General features: G+C 40.6%; 1 protein-coding gene across 1 annotated transcript; it reads right to left on the reverse strand.

The window, feature by feature from the left end:
• Positions 1-1,081: 1,081 nt before the first annotated feature.
• Positions 1,082-22,048, reverse strand: AASDHPPT (aminoadipate-semialdehyde dehydrogenase-phosphopantetheinyl transferase). Its single transcript, XM_041772318.1, has 6 exons — positions 21,795-22,048; positions 20,568-20,793; positions 8,816-8,937; positions 7,807-7,968; positions 4,984-5,055; positions 1,082-3,202 (listed from the first exon to the last, which is right to left on the reverse strand). The coding sequence occupies exons 1-6, from the start codon at positions 21,936-21,938 to the stop codon at positions 3,038-3,040; spliced, it is 891 nt and encodes a 296-aa protein (XP_041628252.1). The 5' UTR covers positions 21,939-22,048; the 3' UTR covers positions 1,082-3,037.
• Positions 22,049-22,107: the final 59 nt, after the last annotated feature.

A 22,107-nucleotide genomic window follows, 5' to 3' on the forward strand; every position in this document is an offset into this window, starting at 1 on the left:
GGGGAATGTGAATATGCACATGTACCTATATAGATCCATTTTTCCAATCAACTCACCAGTTCCCATGCAGGAAACTTATTAGAAACCAATGCATGCAAGCAACATGCTATAATACAAATGAATTTAAACTCAGCAAAACATGGTTACGAATCAACAGCACTGTGGTCCAGCACAGCACAGGATGCGACCATTAACAGGACCAAATACTGTGCTTTGGTGGCAATGGGGATCTGTGTAAGCAGCAGCTAAATCTCTCACACCCATCTGTGTAAGGGGAAACGCCCCTTCCTCATACAGTGTCTCAAACAATGTATCTCCTATGTTCCCTTTGTTCTTAGGGAGCTACCTGGGGAAATGCTAAGATGGGAGATAGGAAATGGGAAATCAGGGAATCCAACAGAGGGGAGAAGCTAACAACCCCCAGGGAGGAGATGCTTGAGAGGTGATTTCAGGATGACAGGTGTCACAGCCACAGAAGGAACCATATCCAGACTGGACAAAACAGATTGCCCCAGAAATGAAATGAAAAAAAGATAGAACTGGTCGTACTGACATATCTACACATACAGAGAGGATATTCATACACCCAGCAGAGTCTGGGGTCACATTTGTACCAAGTATAGAGCCAACCGTTAACTCATGAACTAAGAATCCTGTATGGAGAGCATAAAGAGAATATCACTGGGCTGTGCAAAGCATTCCATCATCTTCACAGTGCAAACATTGAGTCTGTCAGCAATGAAAGCACCAAATTACAATACAGGCCTGCTGGGCCAAAAGGAGGACAGGAAGGAAGCATCCAGTGGATGGGAAGCAGAGGCCTAAGCCTGACACTAGGAATGAAAAGAACACCTACTATTGAAACATTAAGTAAAAGGAATATAAGCACACTTACTGGAAGGTATCCTAATGGATAACAAAGAAAGCTTGCCCTGGGGGTAGGACATAGGGGTGAGGTCAAGGTGGTGGTATTTTTTACTCAGAAAACAAACCTACAAATGTTTGACTCTATAAACTATGTGTAACTTTAAAAAACAGAAAAACAAAGCATGAATCTAATACAGTGCCTGGCTCATAAAAATTCACTAAAGGTAACAGCTTTATTATCATGACAAGACAAATGACAAATTTTCGTATCACCATTACATTCATGCTGGGAATAACAACGTTTCCTGTGTTAGATGCTACTTGATCTTTTAAAAACACATTATCTACTACGCGTGGGATATTTGGGCATGCTTAATAAAATAAAAAATTACAAAACATTCCAATTTTTCTTTTACGAAGTATCTAACTTTATACAATTTACACACAATTTTTAATTTTAGTAACAAAACAATGAAATTATTTCAATTCTTGATATTTAACAGTAACAAGACTTTAACTCCCCAAGACATGCACTACAGCCATGAGAGATTTGCCATTGACATGATGGTCTTGGCATCTTATATATTATGTTCCCACTCTAAGTCCTATTTGCTAAATTAAAACAGACAAAGACAACAAAAAGTGGTTCATAAGAAAGGAATAAAAACAGCCCAAAGCACCACCAATGTATCAATCTCATTTGTAATTAAAGAAATACAAATTAAAAAAATAAGATCCCATTTTTCACTTATATTGGCAAAGATTAAATTTTAAAAGGGATAGTATCTACAGCTGACCAGGGAGAATGTATATGGGAGAAGGGGCGGGGGGGGGGGGGTGTCACACACACAACAACCGGACACGTAATAAGGTGTGGGGCCTTGCTGGAGTCATCTGGCAAGACTCACAGAGCTCTAAAAATGCTCAAGCCTTGTGGGCCACTTGTAGAAGCTTTCTTACGGCCTCAAATAAGCATGGAACTCACAACGTGGTTACAGGACCATCATCCATGCACCACTGCTGGTAGTTAAAGTGCAGACAGAAAGCCCAACACGGAGATAGTCTGTGGGCCACAGCACACCTGACTTAGGCCTCAGGCAGCAGGATAAATGCCCCTGACCACCACACCAAGGTTGCTCGCCACCCTGCCCCCACCCCTCGGCCTCCCCCTTACCCAGAGTCCACTTCTCACGGAGGTGCACAATGTGGGACGGGATGACAGCTTTCTCAGAGATCTGAATCAACAGGAAGTCAGGGGAAATGCCGGGATTTGGACAAGCCCTCTTCCCTGACACAATGAGACATGGGAGGTGAAATGGCTTCAGCTGCCTGTTAGATACTAATCTACGAAGGCCTGAAGCTGAAGTTACAAGAGCAGCTCTTACGATGAGGGAGAGAAGCCGAAGGCAAAACCAACAAACTGAGGCTCAAGCAGAGCAAGTGTCCTGGAGGGCTCCTCTGCACTGTGTGAGGGGAGGTGAGACATGCCTCCAGCTACTCAAGTTCATTGTATTTGGACACAGTTACCTCTCATCCAAGCAAGTGTCCTCGAGGGCACCTCTGCACTGTGTGACGTCAGGTGAGACGTGCTCCTGGCTACTCAAGTTCATTGTATTTGGACATGATTACCTCTGGTCAAAAGCATCCTGATATGAACTATACAGCAGAAGCCTCTAGTGCCTGCCGGTTATGCCACAAATTATTGATGATGACCGGAAGATGTGCAGTTAAGACAATAAAAAGATACACCACCATGTTTCCATAAAAAAAAAAAAAAAAAAGTGTACCAATATGGATTTATTTGCCTAGAAGGAGGGCTCGAAAGATACTTCAGGTTTTAGGAATCATGATCGCAGAAAGGTAAGAATTTAAATGTTTCCTTCTTGCCTATTTGTATTTTCTATTCTTTTCTACAACAAGCACTTATCACTTTAGGATTCTGCTACCTTTTCTACTCCTTGTCAATCCAGTGCAATTTGGGGGAAAAGAAGAGGAAACACATATCCTAGTGAGCTATCCTGAACTGACAGCTTGTGGTTTCTAATAGGAAAAGTTATTCTTTAAAAACTGGTTTTTGAAGTAAAATTTGATACTATCAGGCATTTATTTTTTAGTTAATACAGAAGATTACAAATAGTTTTCATTTTCCTTTGTTACTCAGGGAATCCTATCATGACTTTGTACCATTTCGTATTGGAATTTCTTCTGTGAAGCAAAAACAGTCCCAAAATGAAGGATCTTCAGGGGTCATAGGAACAGCAGATGATATTAAATCATTAAAGGTGAGAATAGTAAACTGCCTCTGAGTTGGTTTAGAATCATCTTGAGGTGGAACCTAAAACGGAAAAGAATAGATTACCTCGTTGTTTTACTTCATGTTAATATCTTACAATTTCATTATTAGGAAAAGGAGAAATAAGACCAAACTATTAGAGGTCAGTAATTTTAAACTACAACATAGTGGAATTTCTAGAGAACTATTAATTACTCATGTCAGTGTTGCCAATATAACAAGGTAAGAAAAGTAAGAAATACCCTAATTCTTAAACTTTTTTGGTATATAACCCAAGGTATTTGTTTCAAATGTAGATTTCTGAGCCACACATCCAAAAATTCTGATAGATGAGTTAAAAGGATCCACAAAATATGTGACTTTTATTTATTTATTTTTTAATATGTGACTTTTAATAAGCAGTTAGGTTTTTCCGATGAGGAGGGCCACAATGCAAAGTTCTGAGAACACTCTGGAGGGTAGATGTGATAAAGTTCCCTAAGAACGAACACAAGAGATGTGGACGCAGCACCTCTACAGGAAAGGACTCATTCAACACTCTATCTAAACTATGCATCATGTCCTCAAATAGAGATTCACAACAAACCAATGTAGACCCTCTTTACTACCTGATCTACTCTGGTAGAGGGAGTATTTGCATTTCATACTGTGCTATAACAAGGTCCAGTACCCACTTCATATGACTTATGACTCATGACCATGCTGATGGGTTTACCTCATCTTAATTTTGTGGATGGAGAAACTGAAACTCAAGAAGATCCAGCACTCCATGCCAGTTCACCACAGGTTAAAATGGCAGACGTGGGCTGGAAGCCAGGTGTGCTGGCCAGTCCTCCCGTCCTTTTCCCACTACATCAATGCTGCCTGAAGGGGCTCTCCCCAGGGAGACCATGAGGAGGCAGTGCAGGTACCCAAGTGACAGCTTACTGAACCCCACCCCACCCCCGCGGTGTGAGGCTGACACTTTTGCAGTAGGACAGAAAACCTGCTCCACAACAGCTTCAGGTTAAGAGGCCCAACTTTAACAAGCCGCCCCTTTACCTAAGCTATGAAGACTAAATCCTCTGATTTATCAGAAGCGGGGTGCGTGCAGAGTTACTGTGCTGGAGGTAATGACACACACATAGTGGTTGTGCTCTGGTGCCTGACGTGGGTTCCCTGTAAACAGACATGCATGCAGCTTCGAGTCTCCTAACACTACCAGGATTCTTAAAACAGTACTTCTGCAGAATCATAACTATGGATATGGAGGCTGAGGGTCCTTGACCCAAAAGGTGTTTGTTTAATTTTTTCACATAGCAATTAAGAGCAGAAGAAAGCAAACACAGGCTGATGGGAAGAACAGAGACCCATGTTCTGTCACAACACGACACACGGTCTCTCACACATCTGAGCCTGGAACCTTGGGAATAATTTGGAAGATTATGATGAAGGGGGTAGGCATTCAACCTGCCAGATAATGCCATTACTCAACATCCCACACAGCCCCAGTTCACTGGGAAATAAACCACTGAGAAGATGACAAAGACATTGTTAACTTCAAAGAAGTTATCTTGAACTTCTGCTGAAATATAAGTGCTAGGAAAATACTACCAAAATTTCTCCTTTGTAATATTCTTGATTGTGAAGAAATAGGTAACACGCTTTTAAAAAATTTCTGTGAAACCCCAGATGATCTTAAGGATCTGATAATGAAAAACACTTCTAAATCTATAATCTTAAACACTTCTAATCTGATAGAAACCAAAGTGATTGTTTCCATCAATAAAGAACAAACTCAACATTGATTCATGCTTTTTAGTAACAAGTAAGAGAAATCTTACACCCTGTTGTCTAGATCCATCCGGTTTCCTAAGAGCCACTGCAACAAAATGGTGCTCATCTATTTTGCTTTCCTGAGAAATAAAAGATGGTTAATAACATTATTATAAGTGCAAACTGAGATGTACTTCTGTTTATATTTTTAAATCTCCTTTCCATCTCTATATATACACACAAACATACATAGTCCCACCTCACCTACGTCACCTAGATCGTGGTCTCTTATGGTTTCTTACTTGTCAATACTTCAATATGTACTTCCTAATCCAGGTATTCTCTTATATAACCACACTAATTAACAGCTTCAGTAAATTTACATTGAAGGAATACTTATATCTATTACCTGTATTCCACTTTTTGTGAATTAATCCAATACTGTCCCTTATAGCCTTCCCACTTCTTGGTACCAGAACCCGTTGAGGGTCAAATACAGCTAGCTTCCAGCTGTCCTGTCTTGCTAGCCTTGATGTCTTTTATGACAATAATATTTAAAAATATAGGCCCCACTATCCCCCTTTTTATTAATAGAACATTACTCATTTTTGGTCTGATGTTTCTTAATGATTAAACTTAGATTATGCATTTTCAACCAGAAAACAACCTAGGTGGAGTGTCCTGTCTAGTGGCACATTTAGAGTCACCCGCCCTCACTAGTGATATTTATTTTGTACGTACTTAAAAGCATATACGTAAAAAAAAAAAAGACTGCAACCCTAGCTTATAAGCATTTCATTAACTACAGAGTATGTACGGCCTGTGGAAACTCTGTGGAAACTCACAGAACATATAGTGTTGTCTTCCCTTAGGTCTGAAACAATGGGGATGGGACTTAGAATACATATTGGGGCCATTACCTCTAGGTCTTTATAAAATATTAAAACCACCCACACTATTAAAATTTCCAATGAAAAGCCACCGTAGTAAAGCATTCCTCCCTAAAATATCAGTTTGAAATAGGAAACTACAAATCAGAAACAGTATCCTCTTCATATTTTCCCACCTTAAGATACCCAAATTAAAGAAGAAAAGTTGTAACTAGCTAAGTGTCAGAAGATTTAACAGGCCAAATGTATTTTCCCTTTGACTAAAGCAAGCCCACAATATTTATTACTATAAACAAAATTACCCTTTTTGGCACGTGGTCTTCCATTCTTCATACTGAATATACTGATAATGCACACATTGTAACACAGACATGTTTAGGCTGTAACCACTTTTACAAAACCACTTATATCATGAATTCTGTGGTGTCTGTATCTAAGGGGAGTATCCCAAGTTAACTGAACAACTACTAGTTTTCATTCCACTCGTCCATGAAATGCCAGGACACCCTGCTCAGCCTACCCACATAGCTCATTAAAAGCCACAATTCAGAGAGAATGACTCAAAATAAAGCTTCATCATATCTACTCAGACCTCATCAGCATCATGTAAATAGGAAATACGACACAGCAAATGGAAAGAAACCACTTTACATGAATGACTCAGTTACAACACTTCATACTCAACAGACCTCTATGGAATGGAAGCTCTAGGAGATGAGGAACTCTGTCCTAGGTCCTTTCTGCCGAGGACAATACATATAATAAATATTAGTTGAAACAAAAAATGAAACCAACAACTTAACTACCTACTGAAATGATTGTTCATTCAGGGCTACTAAATTTAAGATTTAACTTCCAAGACTTTCTAAATTTTCAAGACTTTCCTAAGCTTATACATTTTATCCATAAAATTACTGTGAATACCAGAAGTTCCCTATAATCTCCAACAAACCAAAAGGGAACAAGAACATTTTACCTTTTTAGGAGATAGTTTAGCATTAAATTACAAAGATTAACCTGCTTCAGTGATTGCATGTTATTTTCATATGCAGCCTATCTTACAAACAAAGACAAAACTAACTTAAGACATTCAAATTTTATAATTTTTTTTCCAATGGCAAAGTACTGAAAAGTGTATCTGTCCTAAATATTAACACATATCTACTTCTTTAACCACTTTCCTTTCAATATAAATAATTTCTATTTCATCCAGCCTCATTATTTGGAACGCCTTGGTGATGAACTTCCTCAGCAACTGTTATAGAAACAGAGATCCTATAAAAGATGACATTCCTCTTGACATAAGATTTCATATTTTTTTTTAGGGCATTATTTTTCCAAGTGTGAGATACAACATTCAGATTAAGTAGAAAGTCCTTTGCATTTGTTACAATAAGTAATGGATTCTTGATCACGTCCAAGCTAGAATTTTCGGTCTCTAATAAACTGAGCCAGGTCATATTGAAAGTAAAAAGTAAAAGATAAGAGATTTCTGAGTTTTCTAGTTCCAAATTCCAGCTATTTCTAGGCCTGTTATATGAATCACTCTAACAGCCTATAATACTGTATTTCTGGCTTAAATGAGTTGTGGTGGGTTTCTCCCTCTAGCAACCAAGAACTACTAGTGACAGAAACCAAATATAGAAAGAGACAAAATCTTTAACCCGGCCAATAATGCTTACATGATCTTAGTAGTCTAACCTGGACTCTCTCTCAAATCCCCTCCTCATGGTACAAAGTGGCTTCATTTGGCTATTCATACAAAAAAAGCACTTTCTATGCCAGGGCCACTTTTCCCTTCTCATTTGACTTAATTCACTAAGACTTCTCTTTCAAGGATCAGCTTAAGGTTACATGCTTTCACAGTATCCCCAATCTCACCTTCCAAGCACCCACAGTGGATTCCAGTTGTACCTAGTTTCAACCACCAGCCTCCCCAAACAAATATCAGATTTGCACAAAATAAGCAAATTCTTATAATAAATGTGATAAATTTCTTACTTCAAATGCCCATTCTTTTTCTTCTTCCCCATCCAGGAACAAACGTGTTTCCTTATAAACTTGGCCGATATCCAGATTTAATGGGGATATATCAAATTCAAGCCTTTGCAATTCAAAGCCTAGTCCAACACCAATGGCTTTTATGAAGCTTTCTTTCAGTGCCTAAAATAGAGATTTTTTTTTCTCTTGTTAGAGCATTCAGCAGGTAAAACTGTCCATAAACAGGCCCAAAGCAACTGGATCTTTAATTCTGTGCTACATCAGAGCTATAAATTATTTTTGGGGTACCCGGGAGGGTTAGTCAGTTAATGACTGCTCTCAGCTCAGATCATGATCCCGGAGTCCCCAGTGAAGCCCCCCATGTGGTGTTGGGCTCCCTGCTCAGTAGGGAGTCTGGTTTCTCCCTCTCCCTCTGCCCCTCCCCCTGCTCATGTTCTCTCTCATGCATGCACTCTCTCTCAAATAAATAAAATCTTAAAAAAACTATTACTATTTTTATGCTTATAGTAGCACAGAGTAAAGCCAGATGTGCAATGTTAAGGTCAATCATTTAATCTCCTGGTGCCTCCATTGTGTCACGTGTAACATGATCCTAACCAGACCTCCTTACAGCACTGTCATGATAGCTAATTGCTTAACTTATGAAAAGCACATGTCTCCTGGCATGCAGTAAATATTATATTAGTGTTTGTTAAATTGGGTGTCATGTACAGGAGTTCCTTTGAAAACAAAAACATTAACCATTATTTATAAACAGTGATAAATAAAAGGTCTTGCTTTAGCTTTAGCCAAGTACTTTCTAACTGAACACTGATTATACGTTTGATTTTCTTAAATGGCATTATGACATAACAACGATGCACAAAAATCATGAAGCTCCCAAGTAATCAGGCATTTACTTCAAACACTCTAGGAACTACTGTGTGACCAAAGGACTTTTGCTCCCATTTTTAGTGAAGGTAATGGATCACCATAGACTTTTACTCTCAAAATTTGAAAGAAATTATACCCAATTCCTGTAAAACATATCCAGTTGAGTCCATTCATCCTTAAAGCTTCTGATTGTTTCCCATTCTTTGTTGGTAAACTTTCTTTTCATAATATGGAAGAATTCTGGAATTGAACCACGACCTGCCGATTGAGGAAATAAAGAATTAAAAATAGCTATTCTATCACCAGAATTGTTAAGAGTAGAGTAAAAGCTACAAGCCAACCTTACTTTTGAATATAATCACAATAATCCTTAACAAAATGTCAGCAAATCAAAGCTAGGAATTAAAATAATACACAGTGACCAACAGCGGTTAGCCCAGAAGAAGGAGCACAATAGAAGTTGTGAAATTTTGCAGCTTAATAAATAATTAAGGAAAAAAACCCACACACGGTTATATCAACAGATACCTTCCAAAAATCTGATACAATTTAGCAACCAAATGTGGTATAAATTCTATGTAACTAAGAGAAAATTTCCTATATGTGGCAGAGTATCAGAAATCCACAACAAACACTCTTAAAATAGATAGCCTTTGGGGCTTACACTTTTACTTTGGTATTCAAAAGAAAAAAAGAAAAACAAACAGCAATTTCTTTATTATAAGTTTCTGAGAACAGGTTAAAAAAAAAAGCTGAGGATTATTCTTTTGTTTTCATTCTAAGTCACCACTTTGGAAAATTAACATATGCTTATTTCCTTCAAAATAATGGTCTCTCAACATGTTTTCTAATTTGACATCTCCAAATAAAAACAGCTTTTATTTTGTCTTTTTGGGGATGCTCCCGTGAAATACGCTCATTTTAAAAATAATGACACCCAGTTCTATGTAGACAAAGTATTACAGAGCATTCTAAACAGAAATAACAAAAGAACTCAAAGATCCAATTCTCAGAATTAAGAGCTAAGATGCAAATTAAAATTACAAGATATGCTTTTTGTATTACATTTTTCCAAAATAGAACTATGTGGTTTGTCTATCTTTACCACTGAGAAAGACATTTCTACTGTTATTCATTTATTTACTCTACAAACATGCAGATTATGTATGAATGTTACACAAACGTGCCTAAAACAGTTACAAACTAATTAGTCCTGGTTCCTGGCCTCACACACCATCAGCCTCCATAGCCCAAGGGAGATGAATCACAAATATTTACTATATGAATAAATGAACTTAACTATTATGTGGTTAAGTTACTTCCTAATGGCCTACTGTCCTAGGTCCTTCACTCACGACCACATTATTTTCCAGGAAGACAATCTCCTAAGGTATTCCTTCTGCAGACTGTGTTAACACAGTTTGTCTACCATTTCCGAAATACCTAGCTCTAAAATCTGACGCTCCAACTGATGGATTACAACGCTTGATGTGACAGCCTCCACCACATTGTATATGGGCATTAGAAGCTTCTCTGGAGAAAAAAGATGCCAAATCCCTCTACTTAATGTTTTACTGGCACTTTATCGCCAACTCACCCCACAAGGATTCAACAATTAGGGCTCCTATGATGATCATTCACTCTGAAAACACCCAAGTGCTAGATGCTAGGGATATCATGATGAGCAGAACAGACCTGGTTCTCATCTCCAAAGACAGTTTACGATTTCTCCTACAGGAACCAAGTACTATTCCCAAAGTACTGTCAATAAATATTGAATTTATTTATCGAATACTTAAATGTTATTTATTTCAATTATTTATTGAAAATATTAAAAGTCAGGTCCTTCCACACAACTGTTCATGATTCCCCTACCATTCCCACTTTAACAGAGTCAAGAGTTTCTTCTTTTTAGCCAGGAAATATTTCTGATGACCCTACAATGAGTGATATGTGGTCCCTTACAGATCAAGACAAACACTCTCATTTACTTTCAGGTTCACTGAGCTCATTTAATTGATCTTTCTGCTCCCCGGTACTTCATTCTTCTTAAGAATACATTTCAATATATTCTATGAACTCAACTAATATTTGCTGTTTGTATCTACTCATATTGTTAAAAGACTAGTATTTCCTGAAAGTAGTCCAGTAAAGCTATAAAGTCATTTCACGTAACAGCACTGAAATACTAAAATGATCTTGGAGTCCTGGGGTAAGGGATTCTTCCTCAAGCCATGGACCTCTTCCTCCCCAATACGTTCCTTTATTCCCTTGATTAAAACTTTTAACAAAAAGCAAGCAAACTAGCACATGCTGGCTTGAGAAAACACACCAAAGACAGCAGGCTTGCAAAAGTGACAAAAGTAAACCTGCAGACTTCAAGTCCTGGGAGCACCGTATCTACAGAAATCATAAACTTTTTCCTCTTGAACAGATTCTGACACAGAACAGTGACAACGGTGAAAAAGTTACCTTGGATTTGGAAGACAGTATTGCATATTTTGAGTAAACTGTAGCTTCAATAGAACACTACCCAAAAAGCCATACTTAAAAAATACATGCCTATTGTCATCTATAGTCTCATTTTGTTGGTTTCTTCATAACCTTCAAAAAGCCCTCTGATTTTTTAAATAAAATGGGGCAATCAAGGAAAAAAATTTAAATATGCATGCTAATAAAAAAGTAACTGATTAACATAAAAAGCAATCTAGCACAATCACTGAAAGCAATCACAAACTGATTATACACAGCTAAAACAGTATCCAATGAGTGTGTTTTCATATACTTTGAGAGCATCTTATGCATTCCTCAAAATAAGAGATTTGACAGAAAGGAGTTTGTGACTATTCAGCCAAAGCACGACAGCGCCACAGTGTGGCACCACAGTGGAAATACACAGTGGATGAAGTCTGTTAGATAGTTTGTATCTAGGACACTAGAATTTAAAGAAAAAAAAAAAATACCACTAGGAAATACCAGAACACATCTGTCCCTCAAACTATCTGAAGTAAGCACAATTATCAGCCATATGATCTGGAAAATCCTAATACAGTCTTTGATTTAATCATCCTACTATATGTTTGAGAACTAACAATATATAGTGAGAGAGATAAAATGACTCAAAACTTCTATCATTCTAGACTAACCAAGTTTACAGAAACAAGGTCCCTCCCCCTCCACACCCCCCCCATAGCTTAATCTTTAGGAAAAGCAGTATATATTAACTAAGTGTCCACAATGATCAACTAATAATGACCACAGAGCAACTGGGAAGTTCATGAAACATATAGTAATGACCCACAACGAAATAACTTACAGTAAATGCCTCTAGCTGCTACTGCAAGCCTCTGGAAAAAAAAAAATCCTACTAATCCAAGAACCTCAAAGCCCACCTGCATCAATCCGGCCTCCAAACAAAGTCACCATGTGTATCTACACCAGCATTGCAGGTGCAGTTCACCTTTCTTCCTTAAAGAAAAAGGATCTGTGATTTTAGGCGGGGCTGAGCAATGTCCATGAACGCACTTCAAAATAACAACATTGAACTTTTGACAGGAAGTCATATTAGAAATTCTAGTAGTGTCATTTTCTAAATACTGGATTACACACATCCCCACTTCTTTGGGAAGGGACAGATTTCCAAAATTTAGTATGTACACAATAACCTAAGATTTACCAGCTCACTTGAGAATTTATCCAGATACAAACCCAAAATAAAGCAAACTTGTCTGAGCTACTCACAGTGGGCTTCACCAGTGAATGCACAAAGCCTCTAGGACCCTCCCAACAAAGCAGCTCTGCAGGCCCTCAGCACACTGACAGAAGTGCACGACCTAGGCTGGGAACCCCACACACGGGCAGTCCTGAGTGCGAGCTGCTCTTCATGTTTACATAAATGCTCACTTCTCAACATACACATGTCAACACATGGGCCTACAGAGCGAGGACAGGACTCCTCGGCTGTCAACGTGTTGTCCTTCAAGGAAACGGAAGGACCCTGAAGGCAGGGTGTAGACACCCAGGACTATTCTCAGGCCCTGAAATCTTAGGTAATTTGCCCTGCTGGACTTCAAACTTGTGTGGGACCCATGTCTTCCCTTTTTTCTTCCAACTTCTCCCTTTTGAAATGGGAATGTCTATCCTATGCCAGTTCAAGGGTGTTACAGGAGGAGCTGGTTTGTTTTCTGGTTTGACAGGTTAACTGAAGGAAGGGGAAATTCTGCCTCAGTGGGGAGCCTAATCAGCCTCACCTCTCCCTGAGTTAGACCATTCACAAGATGAGATTGGGAACTTTCTGAGTTGATGATACTCAGAAGAAATTTTGGAATTCTATGCTGGAATAGGGTAGGACTTGGAGAGGTGGGGAAGGGCCCGCCTTTTGTATATGAAAAGGATAGAAATGGGGACAGGGTAGGCAGAGGATGGACTGTACTGAACAGTGCCTCCCAAAATCCCTGCCCACCCAGAACCTAGGAAACGTGCCCAAATGTGCAGCGTGCAAATGTAATCAAGTCTAGATGAGTCACACTGGAGGAGGCCCTATGGCCAATGACTGGTGTCCTCCTAAGCAGAAGCACAAAGCACATAGAGAGAATACAAGAAAAAAGGTAAAGCCAGAGTGATGCAGCTACAAGCCAAGGACTGTCAACCACTGCCAGGGGATCAGAAAGAGGCCAAAAAGGGTACTTCCTGGAAGAGAGGAGACGATGAGAGGGAGCATGGCCTCATCAACATGCTGACTGACCTGTAGCCTTCAGAGCATGAGAAATTTCTGTTGTTTTAAGACACTGGAGTCTGTAGTGCTCTGCCAGGAGCCCTGGGAATGGACGCACGTGCTCACACCCTACCTTGCGCGTGCACATACACTCCTGCGCTCTTCAGAGCTTCAGTGCCATGTCCAGAAGATAAATGTGTATATCTGAGCTCCATCCCTCTGTGCTGGTGTTTACTTAACATCTCTGTGGGGTTTCTAAAGCTGCAGAACTAAGGAGCACACATGTGACGTGCCCAGAACTATTCAGCTCCCCGCAGACTGACGCTCTGACCTTGTCGTTGAAGCTCCTGCTGCGTGAACCAAGTCCCTGGTCCATTCACCAAGTGAGTCCCAAGTGCTTTTCCCATCAATATTTACAAGCATTTTATAGAGTAACAGTATTAACCTCTGTCCACCATGCTTGCTACAAATGTCCCTTGTGAGAGAGAAGACTTAATGTGAGATCAATCACATCTGCTGACTTTGGGGTTTCTTCTCACCTTTCTAAGCTTCACAGGAATCCTTGCTCCAGAAGTCTGACAAACTAGACACTTCCACTGCGCACTAGTCATTGTTATGAAAACCTAACTCTAATCCTGCTGTACAGTGTAAGACAGGATCTGATGCCTTTCTAGTGAGTTCAGTCATTAAAAAAAGTGGATGTGTTAGGGTCTTTCTCTTTGTTGGCTGTGTAAATTACATCTAACACAGTGTTTCCCAAACATTAATTCGTCCACCACTCACCTCACAAACTGTTTAATGTTTAAATACAGAATCCTGGCTGCAATCTCAGAAATTCTGTCCCAGCAGGTGTGGGGTGGTTTCAAGGAATCTGCATTTTTAAGAAGCATCCTGACCACCATTCTATACATTTAACAACAACAACCAACACAAGTGTCTTAAAGCGGAAGTTTATTAGGTACTTAATAATTCTAGGCACTTCCCAGGTTTATGCCTTAATCTACCCAGTGCTGGTGGTGGTGGAATTGTTCACCATTAGGACAGAAAACAAAATACACACACAAATCTAGAGGAATGAAAGATTTAAGTGTGAAAATAAAGTTACAATTTTAGAACAAAATCTAATAGACTCATCAATTTAAACATTTTCTCCAAAGAAAACAAAATCCAGGGATCCCTGGGTGGTGCAGCAGTTTGGCGCCTGCCTTTGGCCCAGGGCGCGATCCTGGAGACCCCGGGATCGAATCCCATGTCGGGCTCCTGGTGCATGGAGCCTGCTTCTCCCTCTACCTGTGTCTCTGCCTCTCTCTCTCTCTGTGACTATCATAAATAAATAAAAAAAATTTAAAAAAGAAAAATCCAGAATTTATCAAGGAAAAGATAGATGTATTTAATTAAAAAATAAAATTCACATGGCCAAAAATATAACTAAATTTAAAAGATAAACGTATAATAGAATGGGAAAAAAAATCCAACAAATTTGGTCAAACTGTTAATATCCATAATATACAAAGATCTTTTATACAATGATTAGAAAGTAATAAGTAGTTGATACAAAAAAAAATTCAAATAGTCATTAAGTTATTACTCCAGTGATTAAAGTAATGTACTTTAAAAAATGATCATTATCCACTGAACTGGTTTATATAAATACTGGGCTCTAACTCTTAACTCTCTTCGTTGTGTATACTTTTCCTAACACTGTGCTTTGTCTACAATGCCTAATTAAAATGCCTAACATACTTGCAGAAAATGGTAAAGCCAGCTCCCTTCGCTGTATTTTTCATACTCTTAAGACACAGTTCCTCCAGAAGAATTTTAAATTCATTTAACCCACTTCCATAGAATTTTTCATATATTTTTGTACTTGCAAATCCTTAAACAGGTACCAATAAAATCTAGTACTGAGAAGCCATATATCAGAGTGCAGTGAATAAATATGTGGTCTTTGTATCATGGGTACAAATCTGTGATCCTCTACTTCTGAGCTGTCACTTTAGGCCAGTCTTATTCTATTTTTTTTTTTAAAGATTTACATATTCATTTGAGAGAAAAAGTGTGTGTGAGCATATGCACAAGCAGGGGGGCAGAGGGAAGAGAATCTCAAGCAGACTCCCCACTAAGTTCAGAGGCCAATGTGGGGTTCGATCTCACAATACTGAGATCATGACCTGAGCAGAAATCAAGATTTGGCAGCTTAACTGACCGAGGCACCCAGGCCCCTGTCTTATTCTATTCTATAAAGTAAAAATAATACCTACATGGTAGGCTTAAGCAGATGAAGATAACGCATATGAGGCTCTAACAGTGTGACAAACAGGAAATGCTGAGTAAACACTAGTTCTACACTGCGAACCTCACTCAAATTCTCCGTGCAGTGAAGACCCATCCCGTAACTGGGAAGGGAGAAGAAACCTTTCTGCAGTGAAGGCCCGGCTTTCCAGTAAGGAGTTCAGAGTATAAAAGGAAGTAGGACTTCTTTAAGCGACTTGCAGGCAATACGTCTCCAAGCTTAAAAAAAAAAAAATGCTTTCAGCACGTCCTGCAGAACACATGTCTGGGAGAATGCAGACCAGTCTCCACTGGAAGGACAGCAGAACAGACATACCAGCGACAAGAGTGAGAGCTGAACCCGAGAAGAGTGGAGGTGAAGAAGATAGCAGCTGGGCAGAAAAATGGATGGGGAAGACCCAGAGGAAGAACTATTTGCAATCGTAACTCACTGATAAGACCAGTTAATATTCCAACTAGAATCTTAGATGAAAAACATCTTCCATTGTGGTTGTGTACTCATTTTTTCATTTCTCAACAAATGCTCTCAGTAAACCTAGATTATCTGTACGTGATAAATATTTATGGAGCACCTGCTAAGTACCCGGTATACTGCGGCAAAAACAAAACAAGCCATGGCCTCTGACCTTCTCCAATAACTAAGTTATCATCGCAGATGACAAGGGCCCTGAGGAAAAGATCACGAGGTCAGAAGACTGTTTTCTAAGGACGTACTCAAGAAGAGGGGAGGGAACAGGCAGAAGGAAGGGCTATGGACATGGAGAAGTGGGCTACGCTCAAGGTAACACAAGATGAGTGTGGACAGCCGGCAGTGGGCACGGAGAGCAGCCAGAAATGGGAAGACATAGGTCACATCAAGGGGCTTAGATTTTATTAAGAACCAACCCAAGAGTTCTGAGAAAACTGCTGTAGTTTTTGAAGATCAGTCTCCTGTGCACAGAGAAATGTACTACCTGGGTAGGGACAAAAGGGGAACCAATGAGGAAGGGACTGCAGTAACACAGGGATGGTGCGATGGAAGGAGACGAGTACACTCTCCCACCTTCCCAACCTTCTAGTACCACCTCTTTATACTTACTGAACTTTTTTTTTTTTTACTTACTGTACTTCATTTATGAAGCAGCTGTTCCAAAACAGTTCTCTGACAGTCATTTCAAAGCTATTAAATTAGTATTAAATCTCAAAATATCAAGTCATTCTGTTCTGCCAATTAATATCCAGCAATGTTTTTAATAAAAATGGAAACCTGAGGGATCCCTGGGTGGCGCAGCAGTTTGGCGCCTGCCTTTGGCCCAGGGCGCGATCCTGGAGACCCGGGATCGAATCCCACATCAGGCTCCCAGTGCATGGAGCCTGCTTCTCCCTCCGCCTGTGTCTCTGCCTCTCTCTCTCTCTGTGACTATCATAAATAAATAAAAAAAAAAAAAAAAAAAAAAAAATGGAAACCTGAAAATGTAAAATCAGGGAAAAATTTTGGTCTTTTCCCAAATTTCAATCATAATTTTTATAATCTATCTTACCTTATTTTATAAATATGGGAATAAAACTAAACAATTTATAAAACTATGTTTTCTTTTACAACTACAAAAGTCTTTGATGTCGGATAAAAATTAGAAAATGAAGGAAAAGACAATTTCCCAATTGAGAATAGCAAATTATAATGATGTTTAACAAAATCACCTCTACAAAAAGTTAAGTCCCTTATCCTCAGGACTAGAAAGGTACTGCACTGATCCTTGCCTTATACTCGGGTCCCCAGGATCTTATAATCCATCTTCTCTGGACATCCATTTAATAGATGTTTACTGAGTGCCAACCATGCACAAGTTACTTTTGTGTAAAGTCCTTTTCTCCATTAGCAGAGAATAAAGTTGTAGGTATAACCATCTCCCCATCTGTGGGGAGATCTGACTAGAAGAAGAACCCCCGGAGCTCCTCAGATCCATCAAGTTTTCTCCCTATCGTCCACAACAGCACCATCAGCAAAACCAGGAGAGCAAGGACAATGATCTGCGCCAGGCAGAAATGGCCACCTTGAAGGAAAGACTCTAAGTCCCTTACACAATGTTCACCTATCGACAAAAGGAAAAGAAACAATAGGAAAGCTAGTCTTTCAATGCACTAGAGATACCCCAAAGGCTGACTTCATCCTGAGTGGACAATCTAATAAATGCTGTCCGACACAAAGTATACACTTATATCCTCCCTCACCAGGCAACTCCCCTCACTTATGAGGATAAGCAGGGCAATTCAAAAGAAATCTCCAGCGAAGTCAGTGATGAAACTGTGCATTCCTACTTCAGAAATGAGTGACAATCACAACACTAGTGACAACCGGAAAATATCTCTTCCCCCAGGTGAAGAGATGTGTCAACAGCACTTTGGCAATGAAGGAAAGTATAGTAAAAAGGCCTGGACACAGTGATTAGCCAAATAAGATCAGCCAAAAAAAGGTGTGTGTGAGGGGAGCTCTAATAAATATAATTAATAGTAAACTGAGTTTTCAATTTCTGCTGAATTACCTTACCAATTATTAAAAGCTTCAATTAGTAACTACTTGTGTATCTAGTATTGACCATAAGCCAACAAAGTCCATGAAGCCAGCTAGTAATAAAATCTGTCTCACAGGCCTAATTTCAAGGCAGGTATCAACCTGAGAAGCCATGCATCACTGTGTAATTGTGCTGATGCACTGCAAGGACCACTGGCTTCTCAGATAAATTCTGATTTTTGGACCAAGGACAAAATAAAAGCTATGAAACCGTATGTGCTCCTTCTCATGCTCACCTTTTCTGAATAAGCTTTTCTTTTTTAAGATTTTATTTATTGGGCAGCTCGGGTGGCTCAGCAGTTTAGCGCCGCCTCCAGCCCAGGGCGTGATCCCGGAGTCCCGGAATCGAGTCCCATGTCAGGCTCCCTGCATGGAGCCTGCTTCTCCCTCTGCCTGTGTCTCTGCCTCTCTCTCTTTCTCTCTCTCTAATAAAGAAATAAAATCTTAAAAAAAAAAAGAGAGAGATTTTATTTATTTATTTGAGAGACAGAGTGCACAACCAGGGGGGCAGGGCAGGCAAAGGAAGAGGGAGAAATAGACTGTGTGCTGAGCAGGAAGCCCGATGCAGGCCTTGACCCCAGGACCCTGGGATCATGACCTGAGCCGAAGCCAGATGCTTAACCCACTGAGCCATCCAGACACCCCTTGAATAAGCTTCCTATGACCCTGCTGAAAACCAGATTCTCTCCTGAGAAAAACACACGTGCATATTCACACTAAATGTAATGAACAATTTTAGGAGGTTAAAAAAAAAATTACCTTGATGCTTACCCAGGGATTTTTAGGTCAAGAATCCCCCATTACTACTAAGAACATTTCCTGAGCAAAGAACAGAGCTCTAATGGAAAGGTTTATGGGCAGGTCAGAAAAACATGAAGTGGTGGTAAATCCATGACAGCAGCAGTGAGGAGACTCACACCCATCGTCTGAAGCCTCATGGTAGCAGCAGAGAGCATAGCTTCATCCATCTGACAAATATTCAGTGGACAAGGTTACCAACTCCACTGGGGGTGGGGGGGGGGGGCTAAGACATGGGATGGCAACCTCGAGGTAGCTCACAATTCCTGCTCTTGTGTGGCTTCTAAAGACCACAGGAAAGACAGTTAAATATCCCGACACGTAATTACAAGCTGAGACAGGTTACTGGAATGAAGGAAATTTATTTTAGGAAAGCCTAGAACTGAAGACCTTAGCCACCACAGAGGTTTCACAAAGACTTCCCTACAGTAAGCCAGTGGTGATGGACAGTGAGTCCTAAGTGATCTCTGCAGAAACTGGGGAGGGGGTGAGGTTAACATAGACCTTTCAGACTCCAGACTAAGAACAACAGAAGAAAAGGTTCTGTGGTGAAGACAGAGTGGAGATGCATAAGTCACCCTCTGAAATTATTAGGAGGATGCTGGTTCTCTTCTCAGCCTGTTCGGGACCTCCTTACACAAACACTAGCACATTCATCGTGGGGTGGCTGGGAAATGAAACTGGACAATATACGTACAACACTTGGTAAAACGTGCTAGCACAAAGAAAGTGCTCACTACATGTGTAAGATGATGAAAACTAAAGAGCAGTGAAGAGAAACTGCGCTCTAGTAAAACTGCCTGGGTACACTCAACCCCACAATCAATGTCAACAGTTCCTAAGGCCACCAACTACACATTTCTAAAGCAAAATACAAGCAACTTAATTATTTCACTAATTGCTCACTCTTCATTCTCACTAATGTAAACGTGCCGCAAAGAACTGTATTTAGATATAGTATAAATACATGTTATCTCTACCTAAGGACTAAAATATACTTTACCACTGAGATTTTTTTAAGCAAAACTACAACTTACTGATAAATTTTGGAAAATACTTGAGTTCCTACAAAATAATTATTATGTTTTCTGAATAGAATGCTCTTCAAAACTGTTCCTCAACTTCAGTTTTAACATCTATTATTTAAATAAAAGGCAAACAGCTATTTAAAAACTGTTCTTTACAAAATTTAACAAACTTGGAAAATAGTTTCAAATTTAGTCTTATTTAACAAGCTGAGGTATACTCCAAACAAAAAACCTTTGTATTTTGACTCTGCTTCTAGGCAAAGTGTTACAGGCATCCTCAGTCATGGAGAAACTTTCCCTTACATAGAAGAATGCTAATATTCAAGGAAAAAGGGAAATATACTCTTTTTCCGATATACGCTCTCAGATATACCACTTGAGTACGGAGCACATATTTCCAAAGTTTAAGTATTTAGAATACACCTCCTGGCCAGATTTCTGAACAGATAAGAACTGAGAAAACAAGACACGTGGTGACTCTAGTGCTGCAGAAATGCCACATTACCTGGAAAACTAGTCTTCATTACATCAATTCCAACTTGTAGCTCAGGCTCCGCAGCAAGCACAGCATAGTCCCCTTGATGAGAGACGTTAAAGTTGAAATTGGGGTAGGGATTCAAGGAGTCTTTTGCAAGAACTGGTTTTCCCTTTGCAGTTCTTTGCAAACGAATATTATTCCAAGGGATATTCAATTTCTCTGCAACTAATTTCCTTATCATCAGACGACCAGCCTGTTGAGTAAGTAAAACATGTGGTATGGATCGATGTCTACTCAAGATTCAGGTACCCTGCCTGTAATACACAAAGTCTATTTTTGTGGTTTCTAAAAAAAAATCATTTTTAAGTGTTTAAAAGTACAGAAGCACTAAACACGCTGCACTAAGATTTAAGTAATGCTTAAGAAGGTAGAAGAAACAAGTTCAAGTCCCCTCTGGCAATTTCCTCCTCTTAACAAGTCACCAACGTTAACAATTCTGCACCCTTCTGGTCTTTTCTTCAAGCATCTAAATATGTGTTTATTTAGAAATGCTTCTTTTTCCCACGTAGATACATACCCGAGATCCTACTACATGGAGTACTGCACCACGCCTAAGCTTCATAAAAGTGTTGGGGATTATTTTATGTCTGTACAGGTGGGTCTGGTAGGTGCCCTTTTAACTGTAGCGTACTATTTCATAATATCAAGACGCTCCTCCTGATGGGCGATTCCCCTATCACCGAATATTTAGGCTGGCTCTGGTTTAGCTGTTTTAAGAAATGTCAGAGAACAGCCCCGTTGTACCCACATCTTTGTGCATATGTCGAGTATTTCTAGATCCTACATACCCATCACTCGGCATCAGTCATTAGCAATGCATGACTCGTTTCACATGGACTCGTTCCATTGTCACTAAAACATGACACAAACATGCCCAAGGGTATGAAATGACAAAGCCCATGATCTTTTGCAAAAGATCCTTCAAGTATTTCTCCCTTCCACTGTAGGCCCGCCTTCCCCAGTGGGCTCCCCGGTGCTCAGGGGTGCTCAGGGGCCGGCGGAGGCCTCTCCCAGCGACCCCAGCCCCCACCCCCTCCGCCCCCGGGCCCCGTCAGGCGCCGCTCCGCCCCGAGGCCCGCCGGCCCGCCTCGCCGCACAATGGGCGCCGCAGGGGGCGCCGCAGGGGGCCCGCCCCCCACCCCGGCCCCGGCCCCGGCCCCGGCCCCGGCCCTCCGCACCCCTCCGCTCCAGTACCATGGCTGCCTTGGCGTCCCGGGCAAAGACGAACTGGCCAATGCGCTCCTTCTCCTCGGGCTGGATGGACCGCACGGCCAGCAGCCATTCTGCGCGGCTCGGCAGCCAGGTGCCGCACGAAAAGGCCCAGCGCACGCCCTCCATGGCCGGCACCGAGCGGGACCGCGGCGCGGCTCACACCACGGCCGACAGAGGACCTCGCCGCCACCCCCTCGCCGATGGCGCGGACGCCGGCGTGACCCCGCCCCCTTCGCGGCGTCGGGGCGGGGGGCGGGGCAGACGGCGACGTGCTTGACGCCCGCCCACCGGGCGC

The sequence above is a fragment of the Vulpes lagopus genome, chromosome 10 (genome assembly GCF_018345385.1).
Source record: "Vulpes lagopus strain Blue_001 chromosome 10, ASM1834538v1, whole genome shotgun sequence".
Lineage (NCBI taxonomy): Eukaryota > Metazoa > Chordata > Mammalia > Carnivora > Canidae > Vulpes > Vulpes lagopus.